At 27.2% G+C, this 22,720-nt stretch overlaps 3 protein-coding genes across 8 annotated transcripts in view; 1 reads left to right on the forward strand and 2 right to left on the reverse strand.

Annotated features, from left to right (window-relative positions):
* LOC124429138 (probable phospholipid hydroperoxide glutathione peroxidase) overlaps window positions 1-4,552 on the reverse strand; it is a 4,635-nt gene extending 83 nt beyond the window's left edge. The window contains exons 1-6 of one of the 2 annotated variants that reach the window (XM_046974020.1): window positions 4,396-4,534; window positions 2,982-3,085; window positions 1,847-1,946; window positions 1,500-1,609; window positions 762-853; window positions 1-280 (exon numbers count right to left, since the gene is read on the reverse strand). The exon at window positions 1-280 is cut by the window's left edge and continues 83 nt beyond it. In XM_046974020.1, the coding sequence (XP_046829976.1) occupies window positions 65-280; window positions 762-853; window positions 1,500-1,609; window positions 1,847-1,946; window positions 2,982-3,048 (585 nt within the window). In that variant the 5' untranslated portion in view covers window positions 3,049-3,085; window positions 4,396-4,534 and the 3' untranslated portion in view covers window positions 1-64. Of the gene's footprint in view, window positions 281-761; window positions 854-1,499; window positions 1,610-1,846; window positions 1,947-2,981; window positions 3,086-4,395 lie in introns of both variants that reach the window. The other variant, XM_046974031.1, reaches the window with a different exon arrangement.
* LOC124429110 (E3 ubiquitin-protein ligase CBL-B-B) overlaps window positions 1-17,004 on the forward strand; it is a 50,832-nt gene extending 33,828 nt beyond the window's left edge. Inside the window, exons 2-8 of one of the 2 annotated variants that reach the window (XM_046973956.1) lie at window positions 6,435-6,581; window positions 6,721-6,993; window positions 7,172-7,394; window positions 7,949-8,113; window positions 14,302-14,566; window positions 14,764-15,507; window positions 15,683-17,004. In XM_046973956.1, the coding sequence (XP_046829912.1) occupies window positions 6,435-6,581; window positions 6,721-6,993; window positions 7,172-7,394; window positions 7,949-8,113; window positions 14,302-14,566; window positions 14,764-15,503 (1,813 nt within the window). In that variant the 3' untranslated portion in view covers window positions 15,504-15,507; window positions 15,683-17,004. The remainder of the gene's footprint in view (window positions 1-6,434; window positions 6,582-6,720; window positions 6,994-7,171; window positions 7,395-7,948; window positions 8,114-14,301; window positions 14,567-14,763; window positions 15,508-15,682) is intronic. The other variant, XM_046973964.1, reaches the window with a different exon arrangement.
* A 1,041-nt stretch (window positions 17,005-18,045) lies between these two features.
* LOC124429091 (peroxisome assembly factor 2) lies at window positions 18,046-22,641 on the reverse strand. 4 transcript variants are annotated; one of them, XM_046973922.1, is made up of 7 exons: window positions 22,550-22,641; window positions 21,656-22,180; window positions 21,104-21,583; window positions 20,791-21,017; window positions 20,283-20,688; window positions 19,884-20,183; window positions 18,046-19,814 (listed from the first exon to the last, which is right to left on the reverse strand). In XM_046973922.1, exons 2-7 carry the CDS (start codon window positions 22,086-22,088, stop codon window positions 19,174-19,176), a joined length of 2,487 nt encoding a protein of 828 aa, XP_046829878.1. In that variant the 5' UTR covers window positions 22,089-22,180; window positions 22,550-22,641; the 3' UTR covers window positions 18,046-19,173. The 4 variants fall into 4 exon arrangements, with proteins under 4 accessions (XP_046829878.1, XP_046829887.1, XP_046829903.1 ...); XM_046973931.1 differs by lacking the exon at window positions 22,550-22,641 and adding an exon at window positions 22,349-22,461; XM_046973947.1 differs by lacking the exon at window positions 22,550-22,641 and having other exon boundaries at window positions 21,104-21,229; window positions 21,338-21,583; window positions 21,656-22,232.
* Window positions 22,642-22,720: the final 79 nt, after the last annotated feature.

The following is a 22,720-nucleotide window of genomic DNA, read 5'->3' on the forward strand; positions in this document are numbered from 1 at the left end:
ACCTAAGTCTATTATTAATATTCGATATGATATATCGTTATACATGGTTTTTATTATTCAATTATTAAAAATATTTCTCGAGATTTTCCTTCAATTTGCTAGGATCTACGTTAGGACCATGACGTTCGACGACTTGTCCTTCTTTGTTAACGATGAACTTTGTGAAATTCCATTTGATAAAATTCCCGAAAGTACCACCTTGTTCCTTTTTCAAATATTTCCATAAAGGATGAGTATTATCACCATTAACGTCGATTTTTTCGAACAAATCGAATTTCACCTAAGACAAAACGCACAGCTATATTAATAAAAATCATTTTATTTATTCATTTATTTATTATTTATTTTATTTTAATCTTATCTAACGTTTGACTTATTCTATAACTATATTTTATATATATATGCATACATATACATACATATATATTTTATTTTTTGTATATTATTATATTTAATTAGTATAACTATGATATACTGTATTAAATATTATTTATGACTGATAAAAACGAAACTTTTATGATATGAGCTAATAAATAATTAATTTTCCAACAAAAAATCAAATAAGAATTAACATTATTATTATTATTATTATTATTATTATTATTATTATTATTATTATTATTATTATTATTATTATATATTATATATTATATAATAAAATTATGTGACTTGAAATTTAAACGTGCCATTAGAAAGAATTATATGTATAATATTTCTAAAATATCTTATAACTAAATAATTTCAATCGGAAGATCGATTACCTTTTGTTTATCGGCGAAACTGCAAATTTCTTCACTGTTGCCAGGTTCCTGGCCATTAAATTGATTACATGGAAAAGCCAGGATGCGTAAACCTAATAAATAATAATAATGATCAAATAATTATATTCTTTCATATGTATTATAATCTTTCGAATTGTTTATAATTTTTTAGAAATAACTCTGTGTGTATGTGTGTTTATATATCACGTGAGAGATAGAGAGAGAGAGAGAGAGAGAAAGAGACATTATCTTAAGTGTTTCTTTTTATTTAGCATAATTCAGAACAAAAAATTATCTATCATATTTGCGCGAACACGTACACACACATAAGGTGAACTAGAAACTTTTAGATGATTTTAAAGATCAATTACTTTTTTTCGAGACTTTTAGCCCAAATTATTATTTTTTTTTCTTTTTCTTTTTTTTTCGAAAGAATAATTGTTTTTAAATATCATCTAAAAACTTCTGACCCATCCTGTATTAATAGTAATAATAATAATAATAATAATAATATATCATATAATTATAAATCATATATATATATATGATAAATGTGTTTATAATACAAGAAAAAAGAAATTTGAACTCTTCGAAAACTTATTGAAAAGTAACATATAGAATATATATTTTATATTCGTCTTTAAATGGATCCATTGCCCTCTATCTCTCTCTTTTCTTTTCTTTTTCACTCTTCGTCTTGTTTAAACTGATTTATGTTCGAAACTTTTGCTCACTGACCTTTGGATTCTCCATACTCATCATAGAGTTCATTCAGTTCCTTATAGTTCGTCGCAGTGAGTCCACATTTCGAGGCAACGTTTACGATCAGGCATACGTGATCCTTGTATCTAATATGGATGAGATTTAAAAAAAAAAGAAAAAAAAAAAAAAAAGAAGGAAAAGAAAAAGAAATACAAAACAAATACAAAAGAAAAAGAAACGAAGGAAATTAACGAGTAGAAAAATTTTATGAAATTTTACGACTTAAGAGAAGAAAGTTTCGTTTTAAGAGAAGAAGAAAAAAAAAATAAGAAAAAAGAAAAGAGGAAAGTAAAATGAAAAAATAGAAAAGTGCTAATACTCACTTCGACAAAGGAACTTCTTCGCCTTTAATAGAATTAGCCGTGAAATCATAAATCGATTTGGCCGACTTATAATCCTGATTTCCGTTCATCGTATCAACGGCTAAAAAAGAAAAGAAAAAAAAAAAAAATTAAAACAAAGTGAAAACGATCTGATCGAAAAGGGAAAAAAGAACAGAAAAAGAGAGAGAGAGAGAGAGAGAGAGAGAGAAAGATATGTGGGTGTTTTGATTTCAAGTGTAGAATTTTTTGATAAAAATATCTGTTTTTTTTTTGCGGTTAAAAGAGAGAGAAAAAAAAAGCAAAGGAAAAAACTGAGGCGAAAGATTAAATCGTTAAATCGACGTTGCTATCGAACCTTTTTTTTTTTTCCTTTCTTTTCTTTTCTTTTATTTAATAAAATATATTTGTCTAAGCGATATCAAAAGCTATAAAAGGATTAATAAATAAACGGGACACGTGTTGCGTCGGATTTAAATCGGAATAAACACACGCTCATCACACATTGTTGTTAACGCACATCGAGCTTCGTCATCGTGCTTCTTTTGCGTCGAACAAAAACAACAACACATACACACATGCGCACACACGTACACGTACGTATGCATGCACACACACACACACACACACACACACACAATATCCCCGATTTATTTTCTTCATTTTCCTTCGTCTTTTTCCATGAATTCGTGGCATTTGTTATTTTATCTGTCGACAGTCAGGAGATGAATGTTAGGAGTGGGATTATAAGACAAGGATGGGAGGGATATATAAGTTAGTGGAAACGAGAAAAGAGGAGGGAGTATAATGTAATCATGTTCACGGAATATTGGCAAACAATTAATTTATCAAATCGTGAAATTCTTTCGTGAACTCGATTACGCTTTTTTTTTTCTTATTTTTTTTTTCTTTTTTTTTTTTGTTTCTTTTTCCCCTCATATAATCCAAGGGAAAACAAAAGTTTTGAAATTGTTCTCGATTTCACTCTATAATAGTGAAGTATATCAGGTTCAAAAAAGGGGTTCAAAACTATACAAATTGCATGATATGTGTATATATATATATATATACACACGTGTATATGTACGCTTGTTCTTTTTTCGTTCATTAAAAAAATGCATTGGTTGAATTTACGTGCCTGTTACGGATCGAATGAGAAGTGGAAATGCCCTTGGTAGCAATGCGAGTTTTTTTATCGCGTGCATTTTTCATTCACAAGAGTTTAAACTTGTAACGATGTTCCTGAAATTTATAGTGCAAATTTTCAATCACGTAAATCTAACGTAGTACTTTTTTTGTTCCCCCCTTTGTTTTATCAGTATTTTAATAACACCCCCTTAACCCGGTTTTTTTTTTTTTTTTTTTTTTTTTTTTTTTTTTTTTTTTTTTTAAGACACTTCTTTAGAAGAGAGACGCTGACTCATTTGGAGGCACGTCGTCATTCATACAACAGGATCTTCACATCCGCCTTTTTCAAATATCGATGTAAGCCGATAAGAAGAGATACTCTCAAAGAGATAACGTGCATCGCGTCACCGATATTCCATTGTTTAATCACTATATAATTCACATTTTTTCAAAATGTATATATATATATATATATATATATATATATATATATGTATGTATATCTATATATTTCAATACATACGACCTTAACACACTATACGATCATTAAAAAAACGAACAAATGTGCTTCATTCGTGTATATCGTCGTATTACAATCGTATAATATCAGATTTTCGCGCGGTTTTTTTTTTCTTTCTTTTTCTTTTTTTTTCTTTTTTCTTTTTTACAATTTATTTTAAATAAAAGGGGGCAAGTAAAGCATGCATGTAATATACTATATATGTATTTCTCATGTTAACTCTTTTCAGATTCTACGTTAACCTCATTCCCATTTTGGAAATCCTTTGAATTTATTCAAAAGAAAAATTCGTATTCAAAGAAAAGCTCGACGTTTGACGAAGCTTTTACATTAGTCTTTCTTTATATATCCATATATATATATATATATACATATGTGTATATACATCACATATGTATACGTATTGCATATGTAACGCATGCATTTTTGAATATCATTGTCGTACTTTTTCATATAATGAGAAAATATTCTCGCGTATTTAGTTATTCGTAAGATTATTATTCGTAAAAAAAATAAGAAACAGAAAAATATATAAAGAATATAATAAATAAAAAAGAAAAGGTGGTCAAAACGAGCGAAAAAAATTATGACAGGAAGTGACAATAGTAAATCAATCCAGTGAAATCAATCGAATGATAATCGAATAGGATGCACATTGGGGAAACATTTTTCAACCATCGATACTGGGAACTGTTATCGACCGAGCTTGAACGAAACACGTCGCGCCATCTAACAAACCAATGAGTGAACTAAAATTATCTTCAGTGACAAAGTTGTAGCCGGTTGTCCTTCAACCTATTTCACGTATTCTCGTTTTCATGATTATTTAAGATAATTTTACTATTGTCCTTTACGGAAACAAATTATATCATCTTTCGTCTTATCGTGAACTTATTAATCTTACCGAAAAAATATCGGTGAGAGAAGAAAACAGTAATCAGTAATATCACAACACTTTCACGAAGCATAAAACCACGCAGAATCCTCTCCTTGTACTGACGAACCGATGCGCAACTTTCGTCTAATAACCACGAACTTGGCGACGGGAGGGGTGAGAGGAATCCGTTAGAACGAATGCGCGCGACGATTGTTTTCTCACAGTAACGTAATCACTGTGTTGGAAATTGTATCATTTAAAAAAAAAAAAAAAAAAAAAAAAAAAAAAAGAATCTATAAAATATATCCACGATCGATTTGTTCTTTTTTCTTTTTCTTTTTTTTTTTTTTTTTTTTTTTTTTTCTTTTAATAACGTTCGAAATTCATGAAATAATTAACCTCATTCTATGTGTATACCATTATACATTACTAAATTATTTCTTATTAAATATTATCGATTTTCACATAAAATTTTTCTGATTATATTTATAGAAAATAGACAAAATTAATCTATATGGAGTCAGAACGAATAAAAATGAGTAAAATTATAGAAAAGATTTTTAGATTTATCGAATTGACGATTCTGTTTTATAATTTTCTTTTATGTTTTTTGCGACAATTTTTATGATATAATAAAATAATACTACTTGTATGTCCTCGTATGTTTCATAATATTATAAATATACGTGAGTTCTATTCTTGTGTGATTATATTCTTCTATAGTTGAAAAATGGAAAGACAAAAGCAAAATGCTTTCTTAAATATTTGATTTGCAAAATGTTGAGGGCATATGTGACGAGCAGATGACATTTGTAAAATATGACGAAGCAATTTTCTTCAGAATAACCAACGACAATAGGCTTTCTTTAAGAATTCTCGTCGAATCGATGTAAACGATTCGCAGAAAATTATTTTCTTTCTAAGACTGTATAAAAAATATTTGTTATTTATTATTACATTTAATAATTAATTCATTATAACATTTAATTTTTGTATTCCATTATATTTCCTTTTTCGTTTCTTTTTCAATATTATTTTTTTTTTCTTTTTATAAATACATAAACAAAAAAATTCATCATCAAAAAACAAAAAAAGAAAAGGAAAAGAAATTACAATAATTCGAACATTTCGAAATATTTATCAAAAGTAATATTTTGAGGTTAGATTGGATATCTGATATAACATTTTCTTTGATCACACTTTGCTCTTACAATACGTTTCGATCGAAACTTAAAATATTTATCATAATGGACACCAACTGTTGTAAAGCATGAGAAAATAAAACGTAGAAACATATTGCAAACCTTCAAGGACTCTCGTATTACATATCAAGGATGCTCAAGTTACGAAACAATGTCTTATTAAATATCCAAGAATATGATGCAAATTAGAATGCGTCATATCGTAGTCCATCATTTACTTTGAATTTCTAACGAATTATTTCGTTTTTTATACGATTATTTTAAAAATACTCTTTGGGCTTTGAAGGTTTTCATTTTCAAAATTATTATTATAAATGGAATATCAGAATATTTGAATACATTCCTGTTATATTAAAAATATTTTTTCTTTCTTTTTTCTTTTTTTCATTTAAAAATAGATTTTATTTGAAGGAGGAGGGTTGAGAGTAGATAATGGTGGCAAGAAAATTGTATTTTCTTTTTCTTTTTTTTTGTTTTTTTTTTGTTTATACAGGATGAAGCAAAAGTTCTTAAACGATATTAAAAATCAGTTACTCTTTCTCTCACTCTCTCTCTCTCTCTTTGACTTTCTCACTTTTTAGAATAGTAATTAGGCTTGTAGCTGAGCTTGCTAATTTTATAATCTAAAAATAAAAAAATAAAAAGAAAAAAAAATATATTGATCTGAAGACTAGAAAATTAAAAAAAAAAAAATTTTGTTTTTAAATCAAGTAAGAACTTTTAACTCAACCTATACAATTGCAATAAGAGAATTATGGATTATGTAATTAAGAAGATTATAATTAAGAAAATTATTTATATATATATATATATAAAATAAAATAAGAAAAAATAAGAAAAAAATATCGTATTTTATTTTTACAGTACTTTGGTACCATGGAAGGTATTTAGACACGAATTAAATCAAGTACATCCGATAAGTTCTGGATTACAAGCAATGGCATTGAAATCGACGATAGACCTTACGTGCAACGACTACATTTCCAATTTTGAATTCGACGTATTTACAAGGTAAATTAAAAATTCCATATACATGTTAAAAAATATTTATCGTTTAATTTTTAATAAAATATATGTGTTTTTTTGTTTTTTCTCCCTTTCTCTCTCTCTCTCTCTATCTCTCTCTATCTCTCTGCCGTCTAATGAAAAGATTATTTCAACCATGGTCGACGCTCCTACGCAATTGGAAAATCTTGGCTGTGGCACATCCCGGTTACGTTGCCTTTCTCACGTACGATGAAGTAAAGGCACGTTTACAAAAATATTGTATCACCAAACCTGGAAGTTACGTGTTTCGATTAAGTTGCACAAGATTAGGTCAATGGGCGATCGGATATGTTACATCAGACGGAGATATACTTCAGACTATACCACACAACAAGAGTCTTTGTCAAGCACTTTTAGATGGTTATAGGGAAGGCTTGTAAGTAAAGATGACAAACGATGGAATCATTTAAAAAGTAAAAAAAAAAAGTAATAATAATAATAATAATAATAATGAATAATATAAAAAAAAAAAAAAAAAAAAAAAAAAGAAATGACATGAAAATTTTCTTAGAAAGAAATAATCAACTTTATATGAATGGAAAACGTTCTTTCAGTTATTTATATCCTGATGGACGTAACATAAATCCAGATTTAACATGGGCTGTACAACCAACACCCGAAGAACACATAAAAGTTACTGCGGAACAATATGAACTTTATTGTGAAATGGGTAGCACATTCCAATTGTGTAAGATTTGTGCGGAGCATGATAAGGATGTTAGGATAGAACCTTGTGGACATCTACTTTGTACTCCGTGTCTTACAGCTTGGCAGGTAGCAGTATTTTATATTTTATTATATCTCTTACATGTGATAACAAAATATTCAATGTTAAATCGTCAAAGTAATCGATTATATTGAGTTGTCCAGAAAGTTCGTGCTGATCTTCAATGAAAAAATTCTAATGGATCGCTACATTCGAAAGAAAGAAAAGAAAAAAAAAATATATATATATATATATATCTATAAAGACTTTATCTGCAAATATTTTGAATTATATTTCAATATATGCACAAAATAAATGCAAAAATTTTTTCAAGATTTCTTTATGGGATAATTTTTTAATCTAATTAATTTTACAAGTCTAACTTGAATTTTTTAGAAATTGAAAGAAATCAGTTTAGAAAATCTTGAAAAAGAGTAAACAATTTTTAAAATCACCCTAGGAACTTTTCACCTACCTAGGAACATTTACATACGTTCATAGAAGCAATAGTCACGAATCTTTCGAACAAGCCAATGTACGAATAAAAGATAAAACAATTATTGATATAGATATAATTATGATGAATATATTGTTATTGTAAATTTCTTCTTAATGATCTCTATAGGATTCGGAAGGGCAAGGTTGCCCATTCTGTCGAGCAGAGATCAAGGGTACCGAACAAATCGTAGTGGATCCATTCGATCCTCGAAGAACACATCGACCTGGAGTACATTCAGCGTCAGCTAACAACGCATCAACCCCCACGCGGGATCTCGACCCCGACACCGAGGTATCCGACTAGGAGTAGCACCTACCACCCCCTCCTTATTAAATGTGCTCTGTGTATAACAAATCTCCCAAAACACAGTAAGCCTTACTTTCAAGGATATGCCTGACCAGTTATATATATATTTATTTATATATATATTAAGTTATATATATATATATATATATGTATATATATATATAACTTTTATATATATATATATAATGCATTTCATGATCTCGAGTATAAATAGATCTCTCTCATGTTTCATCGGATTTAGATTGATTATGAGAAGATATATACAAAAACGTTATCTCGAAAGTGATTAAGGCATAGTAAAAAAATCTAAGGCATCTCGACCAATTGTTGTATCGAATACAAAAAAAAAAAGAAAGAAAATAAGAAAGAAAGAAAAAGTTAACAAAAAAGAAAAAATAAGGGGACCAATTTTACTACAATCTTAATCAAAGTTACTCGCGCAACTCTTTTTTTTTTTTTCTTCTTTTTTTTTTTCTTTTTTTTTTTCCTTGCAAATATTCTTAACTAATCTCTAAAGTGATCGATCGAGAATTCATTTATTTGATATATGTATATATAAAAGAATTTATTTATATATATACATATATATATAAATTAATTCTCGAGGAACAATTCAACCTATGATTATAAAAGTGGTTTAATAAATCATTTGAGATATCAAAAGACATATCCAGTATAACGCGTTATTGAAAAAATTTTTAAATTACTTAAAAAAAGAAATTGATCTTTAAGAATAAATATATATATATATATATATATTTTTTTTCTTATATGTTATTATAGGCTAAAGTTATAAAAATGATTTTAAATCATTTGAGATACTAAAAGGCAAATTTAATATATATATATAACAATATATACACAAAACGCGTTATTATTAAAATTAAAATTTCTACAATTGCTTTAAAGAGAATTATATTTTGTCGAAGATAAATATACATATATATATATATTCACTATTTCCATATTTGTCGTTGTAGAAAAATAATATTCAAATAATTCCAAATTCGAGCGCCTTTAAAAATATCTCAAAAGGCGAAAAAAATTTATATGATTAAGAATTAGATCATTTCCGTGATCACTGGTTTATTTATTATCTCGATCGATTACTTTGGGGCTTTTTATTTTTTTTTCTTTTTTTTCTTCTTTTTTTTCTTCTTTTTTCTTATTTTTTTCTTCTATCGATCAGCGAATGTGATTTAGCATTTTGTTTGGAGTGCGTCATTTCTGATCCGATTATTGTTTTATTTATCTTTTTTTCTTTTTTCTTTTTTATACTAACAATTACGTTCGAACACACTTGTACCTTTATCAGAGTTTGCAAAAAAAAAAAAAGAAAAGAAAAAAAAATGAAAGAAAGGAAAAAAGAAAATGTCCCAGATTTGTTCTCGAGTCTCCCTGGACAACCTCGAAGGTAGGTTTGCTTTTGTCTGCATTTAATTAGGAAGCTGTACCGTTCAAGGCTTATTGTACCAATCCACCTATTCTCGTTTCATTGCCACACCGCTCGCGAAGACTTGAGGGAAAAAATGAGAAAAGTACAACAACAACAACAATAATAATAAAATCTTTTTTTTTTTTATTAGCATCTATTTTTTTTTCTTTTTTTTTTTTTTTCAAATTCTCTCATCAAATTCAATAGCAACGGAAAACTTTTCTCATTTCTTCCTCCTGTTGTCTATCGTCATTAAAATGGCAATCACTTATCATTTAATGTGAAGGATGGTTGACTATTCTCTATCAAGAGTTTGCCAATCCATTTCGAAGAAAAAAAAAAAAGAAAAGAAAAGAAAAGAAAAAGCAAAGCAAAGCAAAAAAATTATATACTATAATTAAGCTTTCTGAGACGTGTAATTCGTTACATATAAAATTCTTACGATCAACTAATATTTATCATCCCAATGAACTTTTGACAGAATGGAATCGATCGATTTAAAGAACAAAAGAGAAAAAAATATATATATAGATATAATAATAATAATAATGATGATGATGATGATGATAATGATAATAATAATAATAATAATAATAATAATAATAATAATAATAATAATAATAATAATAATAATAATAATAATAACAATATTTCAAAGAGAAAAAAAGAGAGAGAGAGAGAGGCCTTGGATCACATTAATAATTTAACTTATTTTATCATATTTTTTAATAATAATATTCTCTCTTACAAAATAAATAGAACATAATATATACATATATATATATAAATATATATATATATATATATATATATATATATATATATATATATGTATATATATATATATGTATAAAAAATTAATCAATCCGCGATAAATGCGATTATACCTATCACAGTATTCTGTATGGTTAAGGATGGAGCTTTAAACCGATTATTCGTAAAATTATACGAACTTAAGAACATGGTATATATATACAGGAAGTCTTAGATTAAATTAAACATTTCAATTATTTTTACTGTTATTGAAAGTAAGAAAAAAATGACTGTATGAAAAGTTCATATGATTTTCAAGGTGTGCATCTTGTGAAGATAAAAAATATTCCATCGAGGTCATTTTCAAGATCTTTGGTTCTTTTTTTTTTTTTTGTTTTGTTTTTTTTTTCCTCGAGATCAGGTGAAGGCCATAGTGAAGTATAGATGTTAATTTGCAAGAGAAATTAACACTTAACATGAACGCTGAAATGGCATTCAAAAAAACATCCGGAATTGATTTTTTTTTTCTTTCTTTTTTTCTTTTTTTTTATGATCGGCAGATTCTCATTCTTGAACCATATAAACTCCTTTTATAGTTATTTATTTATTTATTTATTTTTCTTATTTTCTATAAGAGCATAAATAATTCATGTGTTCGACTTAATTGAGACACACTGTATATATATGTATGTGTGTATATATATATATATATGTATATTTACACATACATTTACTATAGATGTAGAGAGAAAATATATACATATATATGTATATGTATACACACACACACACACATATATATATACATATGTATGTATATTGATCGATAAAAAATGAAAAAAAGAAAAACAAATAAAAAAAAAAAAAAAGAAAGAAAGAATACGAAAAAGAAAAAAATAGAAAACCCATTACAATCGGCAATAAAATAATTGCTAATTAGCTAAATATGTCAACGAATGTGTGCGTCCTTTGTGTAATCTATTAGAACCTATTATATACATATACACATATATACCTGTTGGCGATAGAAAAAATGTGTGTAATGATCGTTTTGTTAGCGATATATATCTTTCATAGCGAATAATTTTTATCCACTTTACTTTTAAATATTTATTATTTATTTCGCAAAAGAATATATCACAAGATTTTTATACCAGTGATCATAGTAGCACATGTATACATACATATATATATATATATATATATATATAATGTCACGATTTTAAAGATCTCTTTTTTTTTTTTTTTTTTTTTTTTTTTTTTTTTTTTTTTAAATCCCAATAGAAAAGATAATGATCTAACAATGACTTATTATTGAAATAATCGTAAATGGATCAGAATTTTGAAAATGTGTAAAGATTTCTTTATTTTGTTTTTTTTTTTGTTTTTTTTTGTTTTTTTTTGTTTTTTTTTTTTTTTTTTTTTTTTAAATTAAATGGTTGTTTACGTTAAAAAAAATAATAAATAAAAAACTAAAAAAGAAAGAAAGAAGGAAAAAATTAAATCGCAATAGAAAAAAAAAATAATAATTCCAATTGATGTTTCTAATAGTACAGGACAATAATATAACTTTCATACGTGTTACCTAATGTGTCAACGCCTAGCTATTAGTGTTATTTGTACAATTGACATTGTTGCTAAATTGTTAGCAGTTAGGCTCATAATTTTATCGTGTATGTTAAAAACCTGCGGCCGTGTTTTTATTTTTTTTCTCTTTTTCTTTTATTTTTTATTTTTTTTTTTTTTATATCTAAAAAAAATTCTTTTTTTTTTCTTCTTCTTTTTTCTCGATGAAATTCACAATGAAACAATATTTTAGCGTACATATTCTTGTTCTTCTTCGTCAATCTTTTTTTTCTATCCGATTGTAAAATATTAGGAATTCTAAAAAAAAAAAAAAAAAAAAAAAAAGAAAAAAACAAATAACTTTTCTCTCTTCTACTTCTTCTTCTTCTTTTTTTATCGTAAATAAAATAATTTTATCACGATAAACCAAAGAGAGTGTGACTTCTAGGACACGTATACATACATACATATATACATACATACATATATATATATATAAATATACAGGATGTATCAAAAGGTTTTTCTTATCCATACTTCAGGAGCTTGTAGAAGAGGGATATCCCATAGAATAACTTTTTAATAGCAATTTCCAAGCCCTTTTTTTCCTTTCTTTAAATGATAAAAATCTGATCATATTAGATTGTATTTGGAAGTAATTTCATCGTATTTAAACTTACTAAAGAATAAATAGATATATCAACTGAACGAACAATTTCTGGACCATTTAGTAATTGTAAATTGAAAATGGCCGTCATTGATTAATTATTGATTAAGTATTGTTCCACTGTATACCCTCGATACACTGAAGTATTGGTCAAACCTTCTTGGGCAGGAATTGGGGTGAACATATCCTATATACAACATATATGTATATTTGTAAGTACATATCCCTTTCGTTAAATTTTTAGTTTTCATTCGACGGATACCATTTCCTTTTAAATAATCATAGTGATCTCTCTCAGCAACTATAGAAAAAAAAAAAAAGAAAAAAAGGGGAAGCTAAAACTTCGTAAAAAAGAAAGAAAAAAAAAAAGAAAAGAGAAAAAAAGAACAGTCGGAAAAGAATCCGCCACGAGAAAATGAAGCTGTTGAAAGTTTTTGTATCGTGTGTACGCATGAGAAAGATTTTGAAATCTTTATTTCATAACGTTATCTACTGGGTCCATTGTTCTCTCTGCCCGCTGCATGATCGAACTAATCGGTAATGTACATACCTGAGAAGGAGAGATGTCACGTGTTAGAAAAAATTATTAATTAAGGTAAGTTCACACACCATATATCCGCATTATGGCAGTCTCTCTCGCTTTTCTTTTTTTCATTTGTTTTCTTTTTTCTTTTTTTATATTTTATCTTTCTTCATTCTTTTTTTTTTTTTCTTTTTCCTTCAGCGCTTTTGTGTAATAATAATTAATTATGCTCTTGATGAATTTGTAACGTTTACACGCTCTCATTTTTCGTTAAAATCGAAAAGATACATTTAACAAACACTACTCTTGGCTTTTGGTGATAAGATGCGATCAAAAGACTTATCTACATATAATCTCTCTCCCTCTCTCTCTCTATAGATATATATATAATATATTAATTTATTAGTATTTAATTTAATAGAAATTTACTATTATTATAGTTAATTATATTACATATAATAAATATAGTGTAATAATAATATTAATATTTTAATATTAAAAAAAAAAAATATATATATATATTTAATTTCTTTTATGCAATACTCTATCTTACTTACTCCATGTAATATCGATCTATTACAGCAGCATATTTTATTGTTACGATGAAGTCTAAATATTTCAACTGTGAAAGAACTTATATAAATAAAGAAATGATAATGGGATTAGTGTAGAGAAAAAGAATAAAAATGCTAGAGAAAGAGAGAGAGAGAAAGAGAGAGAGAGAGAGAGAGGATTTATAAATTTATAAAATTATATTGTACTAAGTTGCATTCTCGAAGCACAGAAAAATATATTTTAAACTAATTCTCATTATGTAGACATAATCTCTTTTTTTTTTTATTTCATGCGATTATTTATTACTAGTTCTTATCTATATAAATTCTATCCTTAATATATTTTGGAAATGTAAATCTATCGTAGTAGTAGTAATAATAGTAAAAATAATAATGATAATAGTAATGTATTAATAGTAATAATAATAGTAGTAGTAGTAATAGTAGTAGTAGTAGTAGTAGTAGTCAATGAAAATCGTTGAATTATTTTTCTCTCGGTGTAAAAAACAAACAAAAAAAAAGAAGAAATTCTATTTTTTTCTTTGCCTTTTGTATATTTTTAACGAATTTAAAAAATATAATATAAAATCAAATTATAGATCCGTTTAAGATTGGATAAGTTTTTAGAACGATGACATCATTAACGACTTCCCTCTTCTGATCTGGATGTTTTAGGATATAATGGAGCTAAGGAACGGACTGATTTGCGACGATACAGATGACGAAGAAGATATTAGTCCTACGAATTCACCGATACCACCTCGAAGAATCGTTCCAAGTCCGCCATTACCTCCAAGACGACCATCGCCATCACCAACGCCAAATAATCATCTTCGAAATGGTCGTCATTTGGTCGTTCCAAAAGAAAATGCACCTCCCCCACCGTCTTCTAATGTCACTGTCATTCTAAGTTCTACTACTGATTGTCAACACAATAAAGGTACCCCTCCCCCCGAAAAATTAATTATTATTATTATTATATCCTTATTATTATTAGTATTACCAATATTTTAATGTATTTTTTGTTAATTATGTATATATATATTTTTTTTGTCTAGGTATATATATATATAAGTAAAATAAAAAGTTTACTCGAGAGAGATTACCAATTACAATAATAATTAATTTTTTTTTCAGTTAATAACGAGGCGAAGTACGACATGCTGCACAGAGCATCATCGCCATCACCGATACCACCTGTACCACCTGTACCTGCACCACCCACAGTAGTCAGAGGTAGTAGTCACATACGACAAAATCATGGAAATCATGCATCCATCACAGTTCAGACTCCACCGATATTACCAGAAAAAACAAATCGTATCATTTCAAATAATTGTACTGCAACAACAACAACAACAATAATGACGGCGACTACAACGACGCCTACGGCAATGATAACAACAACAACTACTGCAATGACAACAACAGCAGCAACGACAACAGCAACAACAACAACATCAACATCGGTGGCTACAACTACAACGTTAACCGCTACAAACAATGTACCACCAGTACCACCTCCCTTGTCCGCACCAAGACCACCAAAAGGTAGCAGTAAAGAAAATTCTAAACAAGATCATCAATATGAAAATACGATTGTCATTCCTGGTACGAGGCAACACGTTGTAAAGAATATCAATCTTGAAGTAAACCGAGCACGTTTAACTGCTCTCATGAAGGCCAGGGATGATATTAATGGTCCAACAAGCAAACCAGAGGCCGCTGCTTATGAAAATGTCAATGTTGAACATATCGCTAGGCTCACCTCACTTGGTTTCGCTCAGGACGCTGTGATTAGGGCTTTGGGTATCACAAGGAATGACTTTGAAATGGCGTGCGACATTTTGCACGAATTCGCGACGAAATCCTCTTGACCCGGTAAAAAGAAATTCGCTTCTACAAATATACGAATTGAATTTACAATTGATTACATTGTTCCTTTTTTCTCTTTCTTTTTCGTTTCCTTTTTTTTTTGTTTTCTTTTTCTTTCCTTTATTCTTTTTTTTTTGACATCAACACGCGTGATCAATTATGTTGATTTTTTGATTTTTAGGCTCGACCACTGCTGGATCATGACTGGTTTTACCCACAAGACATTACTTTTGACGTGGAACACGTTCATTAATCTACGGATCCTGTCTGTGTTAGCTCTTTACATGTGTCTACTACCAACAACAATCACCGATTCATAGTTTTTCCTCTCTTTTGGAAAAAGAAAAAATAAATAAATAAAACAGAAAATTTAGAGTGACGTTAAAACAACTCTGATATCGAATCGATCGAATCTTGATCGTGTTCCATTAGAGTGTATTTAAAGATCCTACATAGATTGAATATAAAGATATAGACTCTGTGGTGTTAGTGAAAAATCCTTTAGACAATTAAACTTGCTGCGTTTTATTAAATATAACACTCTCTCTTTCTCTCTCTCTCTCTCTCTCTCTCTCTCTCTCTCTCTTCTCTCTCTCTCTCTCTTTGACTTTAGTTTTTTTATTTGTTTTTAGCAACACTTACGCTAAAAATGCTTTCGTTTGAGATAACTAACTATGAAGATTGTTCGATCTTGGTTGAACAAAAAAAAAGAAGGAAGAGAGTGAAGAAACAATATGATATTCGTTGAAGAATATTAATTAGTATGAAAATAAATTATTTATAAACATTTATATATCGATCGCTCATATTGTCTCTAATCTTCATTGTTAATTAATGATAAATGTTATCGGAGCACGAAACTGCATAAATATATAGGCGTCTCTTATTTTGAAGTACTATATAGAAGAAGCTTGGTAGATTTGTGCGATAAATTTGGTACTGACGATTTCTGATCAGGGGATAGGAGCGGTGGGTAGTTGAACCAAAAGTAATAACATAAACAAACAAACGAACAAAATAATAAAAATAGAATGAAAATGTAATTATTGAAAAAGAGTTATTTATACCCGTCGAGTACAAAGTATTTTCTTCATAAATTTTACCTACCAAGCATTTACGTACATACTATATGACCTTTCACATCGTTTTTATTTTTATTTTTCATTTTTCATTATTCATTTTTTCTTCTATACAAATATAATACAGAAATTGTGTTCCTCGATGTTTTATTTAAATAACGAAAAGATAAAATAATTTTATTATTATATTCAGTGCGGAGATAACGATAACGATAATGATGATGATGATGACAATGATGATGATGATGATAATGATAGACAGTTGCACAAATCATGTGCACACGTGCAAATACGTTTAACGTATTTATCAAATGTGATACTTATGTTTGATATGTGTACTGCAATATATGCAGAGCCCCTGACTGTGCTGTTGTATCCTATCGATATACAATAAACAGAAGAAGGTTATATAGTTAAATAATAATTAGTCTTTAAGTATCATTTACATGTTTTAACTCCTACACATTGGGATTAGTATATAAACTGGCTATACAAGGGTTATATTATTATCGATCCTTTCTTATGTAGTTTGCACAACTAACTGAATATATATATATATATATATATATATATATATATATATATATTATAAATAAATAAATAAATAAATATATATATATTTATTTATTTATTTATTTATATATATAGTTATATATTAATAACTACTTGGTAACATATTTTTTTATGTTACGAACTGTACTGATCCCATCGTTGACCTAATAATAATAATAATAATAATAATAATAATAATAATAATAATAATAATAATAATAATAATAATAATAATAATAATAATAATGATAAATACACGTTACGATCGAAAAAATATCAAAAGTCATTTTAATAACTTAATTTGACGATTAGAAAAAGCACATATATTGAAATAGTATTGATACGGATATTATTTAATTGTTATAAATATCTCAACGTTTCTCAATTTCAACAAATAATTTCTATTCAAAGTTTCTCACACAGTTACGAGAACTTCTTTAGTTTTTATTATAATTATACATTTTTTTATATATTATTTATAAATTATTTGAACATCAAATTAAATATTTTGTTAAAATATCGCGTTAAGACTTTTATAACAATTTAATATTGTATAATCCGTGTATACAATGTAAATGACGATGTTTTGTAATATAAAGTGTATTTTAATAGCATTGCGCTTGCAAACTACTATTTTCTACGGGCAATGAAGTGGCATTATTAATTGGATAATAACTTTGTTAAATGAATCATCCTCATGGTTCTTTTAAGGAATAAATATTAAATTGTTATTATAAACTGAAATATCAAACATCAATATATTAATATTTTGAATATTCTCTTAAAACTTAAAAAGAAGGCAAAATAAAAAGAAATAAATAATTCTCGGAAATATATATGCAAAGATTTTTTTGACACATTTCATAAAGTTATATTTCAATTAATATTACCGAAGCTATATAAGAGAATTGTATTTGAATTTAAGAACAAAATTTTTATTTCAATATTATACACATTTGAATGTTGTAGGCACTGAAAAATATCTTTGTAATTAGAACTTGTCCTACATCATTCTACATTCATACATTGATCATGTACCAATTACGTATATATTAAAGAAAGGAAAAAAAAAAAAAGAAAAAAAAGAAAAAGAAAATAGAAAAAGAAAAAAATTACGTCGCTTTAAATTATAAGTAATAGCACAATATGTATAAACCAAGCATGCGCTTTCTTCAACCAAGTTTCTATGATACTAGAATACAAAAAGTGCTTTTACTATAAAAAAAAAAAAAAAAAAAAAAAAAAAAAAAAAAAAAAGAAAGAAAATCATTTACATCAAAGGAAAGTTGTGTTCCGCTCTTATATACCCCCTTTTAAGCCATAAAAATCTACCTCTTGATTATACCAAAGATTACATCGTGAACTATATTTAACACAAATGGACACGCAACTTATTGGATATTATTTATGAAACAAAATCTAATTCTCCATGTGCAATTTTTGAAGAAAGAAACGTAAGTTGATATGCAATCGTTTATATGTATTCGTTTATCCAAACATATTTAGTTTTTTAAAGGTAGATAATATTTTCAAAATAATCTTTAAAAAAAATCTTCACCTATTACATATCGCATTAAAATATTGAATATCTTGAAAGCAAATTCGCGCGATCCCAATCTTTAAATTATATACGTCCTTATAGATAGACTTGGTAAGTTTAGCAGCCCTATTTTTCTATATTGTATATTTATCATGCTGTATTATGTATATCTTATTGGCAAAGTAGAAAATTTTATGATCCATAAAAATAATTTTTCGATTATTCCTTTTCTTCTGTCACACAATTATGGTAAGAATAATCGATTGGTGCAATATTTAGAATAGAATGTAGATAGTTTTCCTTGATTTCATTATTTACTATGTATAAATTGTTTTATATATTTCTTGAAATAAAATAGCATAATGTTCATATAATATTATGTATCTACTTGTAAAATTTATTATCAAGTATACGATCTTGTGTTAGAATATTAAATAGAAAATATAGTGAAATGTTTCCATTGTTTTCATTGTAAAATATACATATGTACAAAATCTATCTTTACATATTGACAGTTAATACTTGTCTAGAAGAAAATTCTTTTTGCATTTTTTCATACCTTCGCATTTCTTCTTCACTAACAGATGGACTCCAATTATTTATTGCTTCCTTAAAATCTAATAATTCGACAGTTACATGACTAAATTGTTCAGGAATATGTGTAAGATAATTTTCTTTAGTTAAATTATCCTGCATATTATTAATAGTATTAAGAACTCTACGAGCAGCATTTAGCCAAGCATTAGAACAAATAGAATATAAATCAGCACCAGTAAGATTAATGGGTAAATCTATTATAAGTTGTATCAACTCTCTTCCATGATTTAAAAATTTAAATTTATGTGTTAATGCTTCTAAAACATTAAGTTTAGAAAAAAAAGTTGAATGAATTCCCACATATAATAATTTGTCAAATCTACCAGGTCGAAGTAAGGCTGGATCGATTAAATCTGGCCTGTTTGTTGCACCTATGATAAAAATATTGGTTGCTCTATCAAGACCATCCATTTCTGCTAATAACTGAGAAACAACGCGATCCATAACACCACCACTATCACCACTTCTGCCACGATTAGGAGCCAGCGAATCTAATTCATCAAAGAAAATGATGCATGGTGCTGCAGAGCGTGCCCTTTCAAATACTACAAAGATAATTAATAATAATTCAAATTAATTATATTATTTTATATCGTTATATAAATTGTTTTTACCTTGTCTAACATTTTGTTCACTTTGTCCAACATACATATTTAAAACTTCAGGACCTTTAACAGATAAAAAGTGAAGCTGATATTCAGTTGCAACTGCCTTAGCAAGAAGAGTTTTTCCTGTTCCAGGTGGACCGTATAAAAGTAAGCCGGATTGTCCAAAATTAAAACTACTTAACATGGGTAAACGAATTCTACGAGTGATCTCGTGTTTTAAATTTTCTAAGCCACCTATATCATTCCAATATACTTCTGGTATACGTGGCATTCCTTTGCTATCCATATTTATTGATTGGATATATTCTGAAAATGAAATTAAAATTTTATTAAAAATTTTTCTATTAAATAAACTGAAAAAGATAATAAATGTTATAAAATAACATTATATTAAAATAACATTACTATAAGCTTCAACAAAGTCATCCTTTGTTAGTGTTATGGAATGCTCAGAATATTGCTTTGTTCTTTTGCAATATATTTTTATAGTATGTAATGTCAAAGCAATTAAATCTTTGTATTGAAAATCAGAACATAATTCTGCTATGTTTAATAAATCTGCATCATAATTTATTCTTTGACACGCTAACTGCCATTTTATAATATCCATTCGCTTTTGACGATCTAAACTTTCCAAGTTAATTGTTTCCGTAAATATTCTATGTAACTCTCCAGGAATCTCAGACCCATCCGAAGTGGCTATTATTATAACAGGATAATTTAGTGTCTTGCTATAAAGATCGTTTATTTCTCTTGCAAAAGCAGATATAATTCTTTCATCTTTCTGCCCTTCAAATGTTTTACCAAAGATCTATATAAATAATATTTTTTTTTTTTTTCTTTTTTTTTTTTTTTTTTTTTAATAACATGTAAAAAATTAATATATGTAATGCATAGAAAACATTTCAAATACCTGAATATTATTCAAGCAAAGTATACATGGTGCAGATTTGTTGGCATTGTGCATCAAAATACGTAATTTGGCTTCAGTTTGTGCTGATGTTAAAGCTTGGACTTCTCCAAAATCTATATTAAGTAAATGTAAGCCCATTGTTTCCGAAGTAATTTTTACTATCTCATGAATTGCAGAGCCTGGTGATCCAATTAAAAGAAATACAGGTTTTATATGTAACTGGATATCTATAAAACAAAACAAAAAAATGTCATTCACTGTATCCTAAAAAATACATATGTATACAAAACAATAACAATAATATAATTCTCACCAGATTTCATAAATGGTACAATACAGTCTTTTAAAGAGTTTGAAGATTCTACTAGCACTGATGGATAAGTTTTAAGGTAATAATTATTATCTGAATCTTTATAAGTTAATCGTAAAATTAATTTTTCTGGAAGCAAGTAGCTTTTTTTACAAGGAAGATAACTATTTATATTATTTTCTTGTATAAGTGCTGTTTCTTCTTGTACAATAAAACAACCTTTACTAATTGGATTACCATTGAGTTTTTGAGATGTTATCTTAAAATACATTGTAGATGGTATTTGAGTTATGGAATATATACGATCCTTTGCATATTCCTTTACATCAATGCTAAATACATCGTTACATCTTAAAAAGCGTGGCTCAGAAAAGTAATTTTTTAATAATGCATCCGTTAAGTTTATTGAAGAATCATAGGGATTAGAGATTAGTGATACTTTAACTTCAGTCGCAAAGTTAACAATATTATCTGTTGCAGGTACTGAAAAATATAAAAATTGAAATGTTTGATTACATCTTATTAATCATATGAATTGGAACGAATTACACTTACTGAGAAAAAGTTTGTCATTCAAATCTATACAATGAAACACAATCTCCAAATTATATCTCATGGTTTCAGAAACATATATTACATTCTGTTCGGTGTCTTCGAATGGTACAACTAATACTTTATATTTCTTAAAAGATGATTTGCAACATAAATAAAACCAACTTGGTATTGTTACATTAATCTCATCTATGTTTATTAGTATACACGTGTAAGGATCGATATAATCATTTACACATTCAATTTGTTTATTTATCAAATAATTCAAAGTTTTATCCGACAACGTAAAACAATGAATTTTCTTTTTCATTAATCTTTTAAATTTAAATTGCATATAATATAAAAAGATATAACTAGAAACGTAATAAGGATTTTGTCTCATATAAGTTTGAATCAATGATTGTAAAAAAATTATATAAAATGACCACGAATACATTGTACGAGGAAAAAAAAACAGCTATATGACAAATTTTAATTATTGATATCGGATGAACTATCGAACCACTTAATCTGTTCCAAATATTTGATCTGAAAGGAAAAGTAAACAATACCAAATTATAAACTTCTAATAAGACGTATATTATTACATTGTATATATATATATATATATATATATATATATATATATATATACATATATATGAAGAGAGAGAGAGAGAGAGAGAAAGAGAGAAAGAGAGAGAGAAAAAAAAATACACTATCGTTAATATATTTAATAGGAAAAAAATCGATTTCATATAATATTTATTATTTCCAATAACATCTGATACTATAACATTTCTATATGAAAACAGAGAGAAAAAAAATGAATCATCCAATAACAAAGAATCACGTCGTTATTGGTTAAATTCCCGCGTTAGTTATTTATTGGAAAAATTTTGAGAACCACTGACATACCATCCATGGACCAATGGGTAACAATTCTCAGTGTTGCTATAGTAACACACGTAGATCGGAGAACTTATGGGACCAAAAACGAGGTCCCTTTCTAACAGCTGTACTTGCTCGTACTGTTGGTAATTTTTTATAGTGATTCGCGTGAAAATCACGTTAAACTTATCGAGTCTG

Source organism: Vespa crabro, chromosome 1, assembly GCF_910589235.1.
Source record: "Vespa crabro chromosome 1, iyVesCrab1.2, whole genome shotgun sequence".
In the NCBI taxonomy this organism is placed as follows: Eukaryota; Metazoa; Arthropoda; class Insecta; order Hymenoptera; family Vespidae; genus Vespa; species Vespa crabro.

Bases quoted from the DNA above. Each gene is read 5' to 3' on its own strand.
- LOC124429091 (XM_046973922.1), bottom strand. From the start codon at position 22,088: ATGTATTCGTGGTCATTTTATATAATTTTTTTACAATCATTGATTCAA. The intron at 21,584-21,655 runs GTAAGTGTAATT...TATATTTTTCAG, and splicing joins GAATGACAAACTTTTTCTCA to TACCTGCAACAGATAATATT. The intron at 20,689-20,790 runs GTATTTGAAATG...TTATTTATATAG, and splicing joins TTTGCTTGAATAATATTCAG to ATCTTTGGTAAAACATTTGA.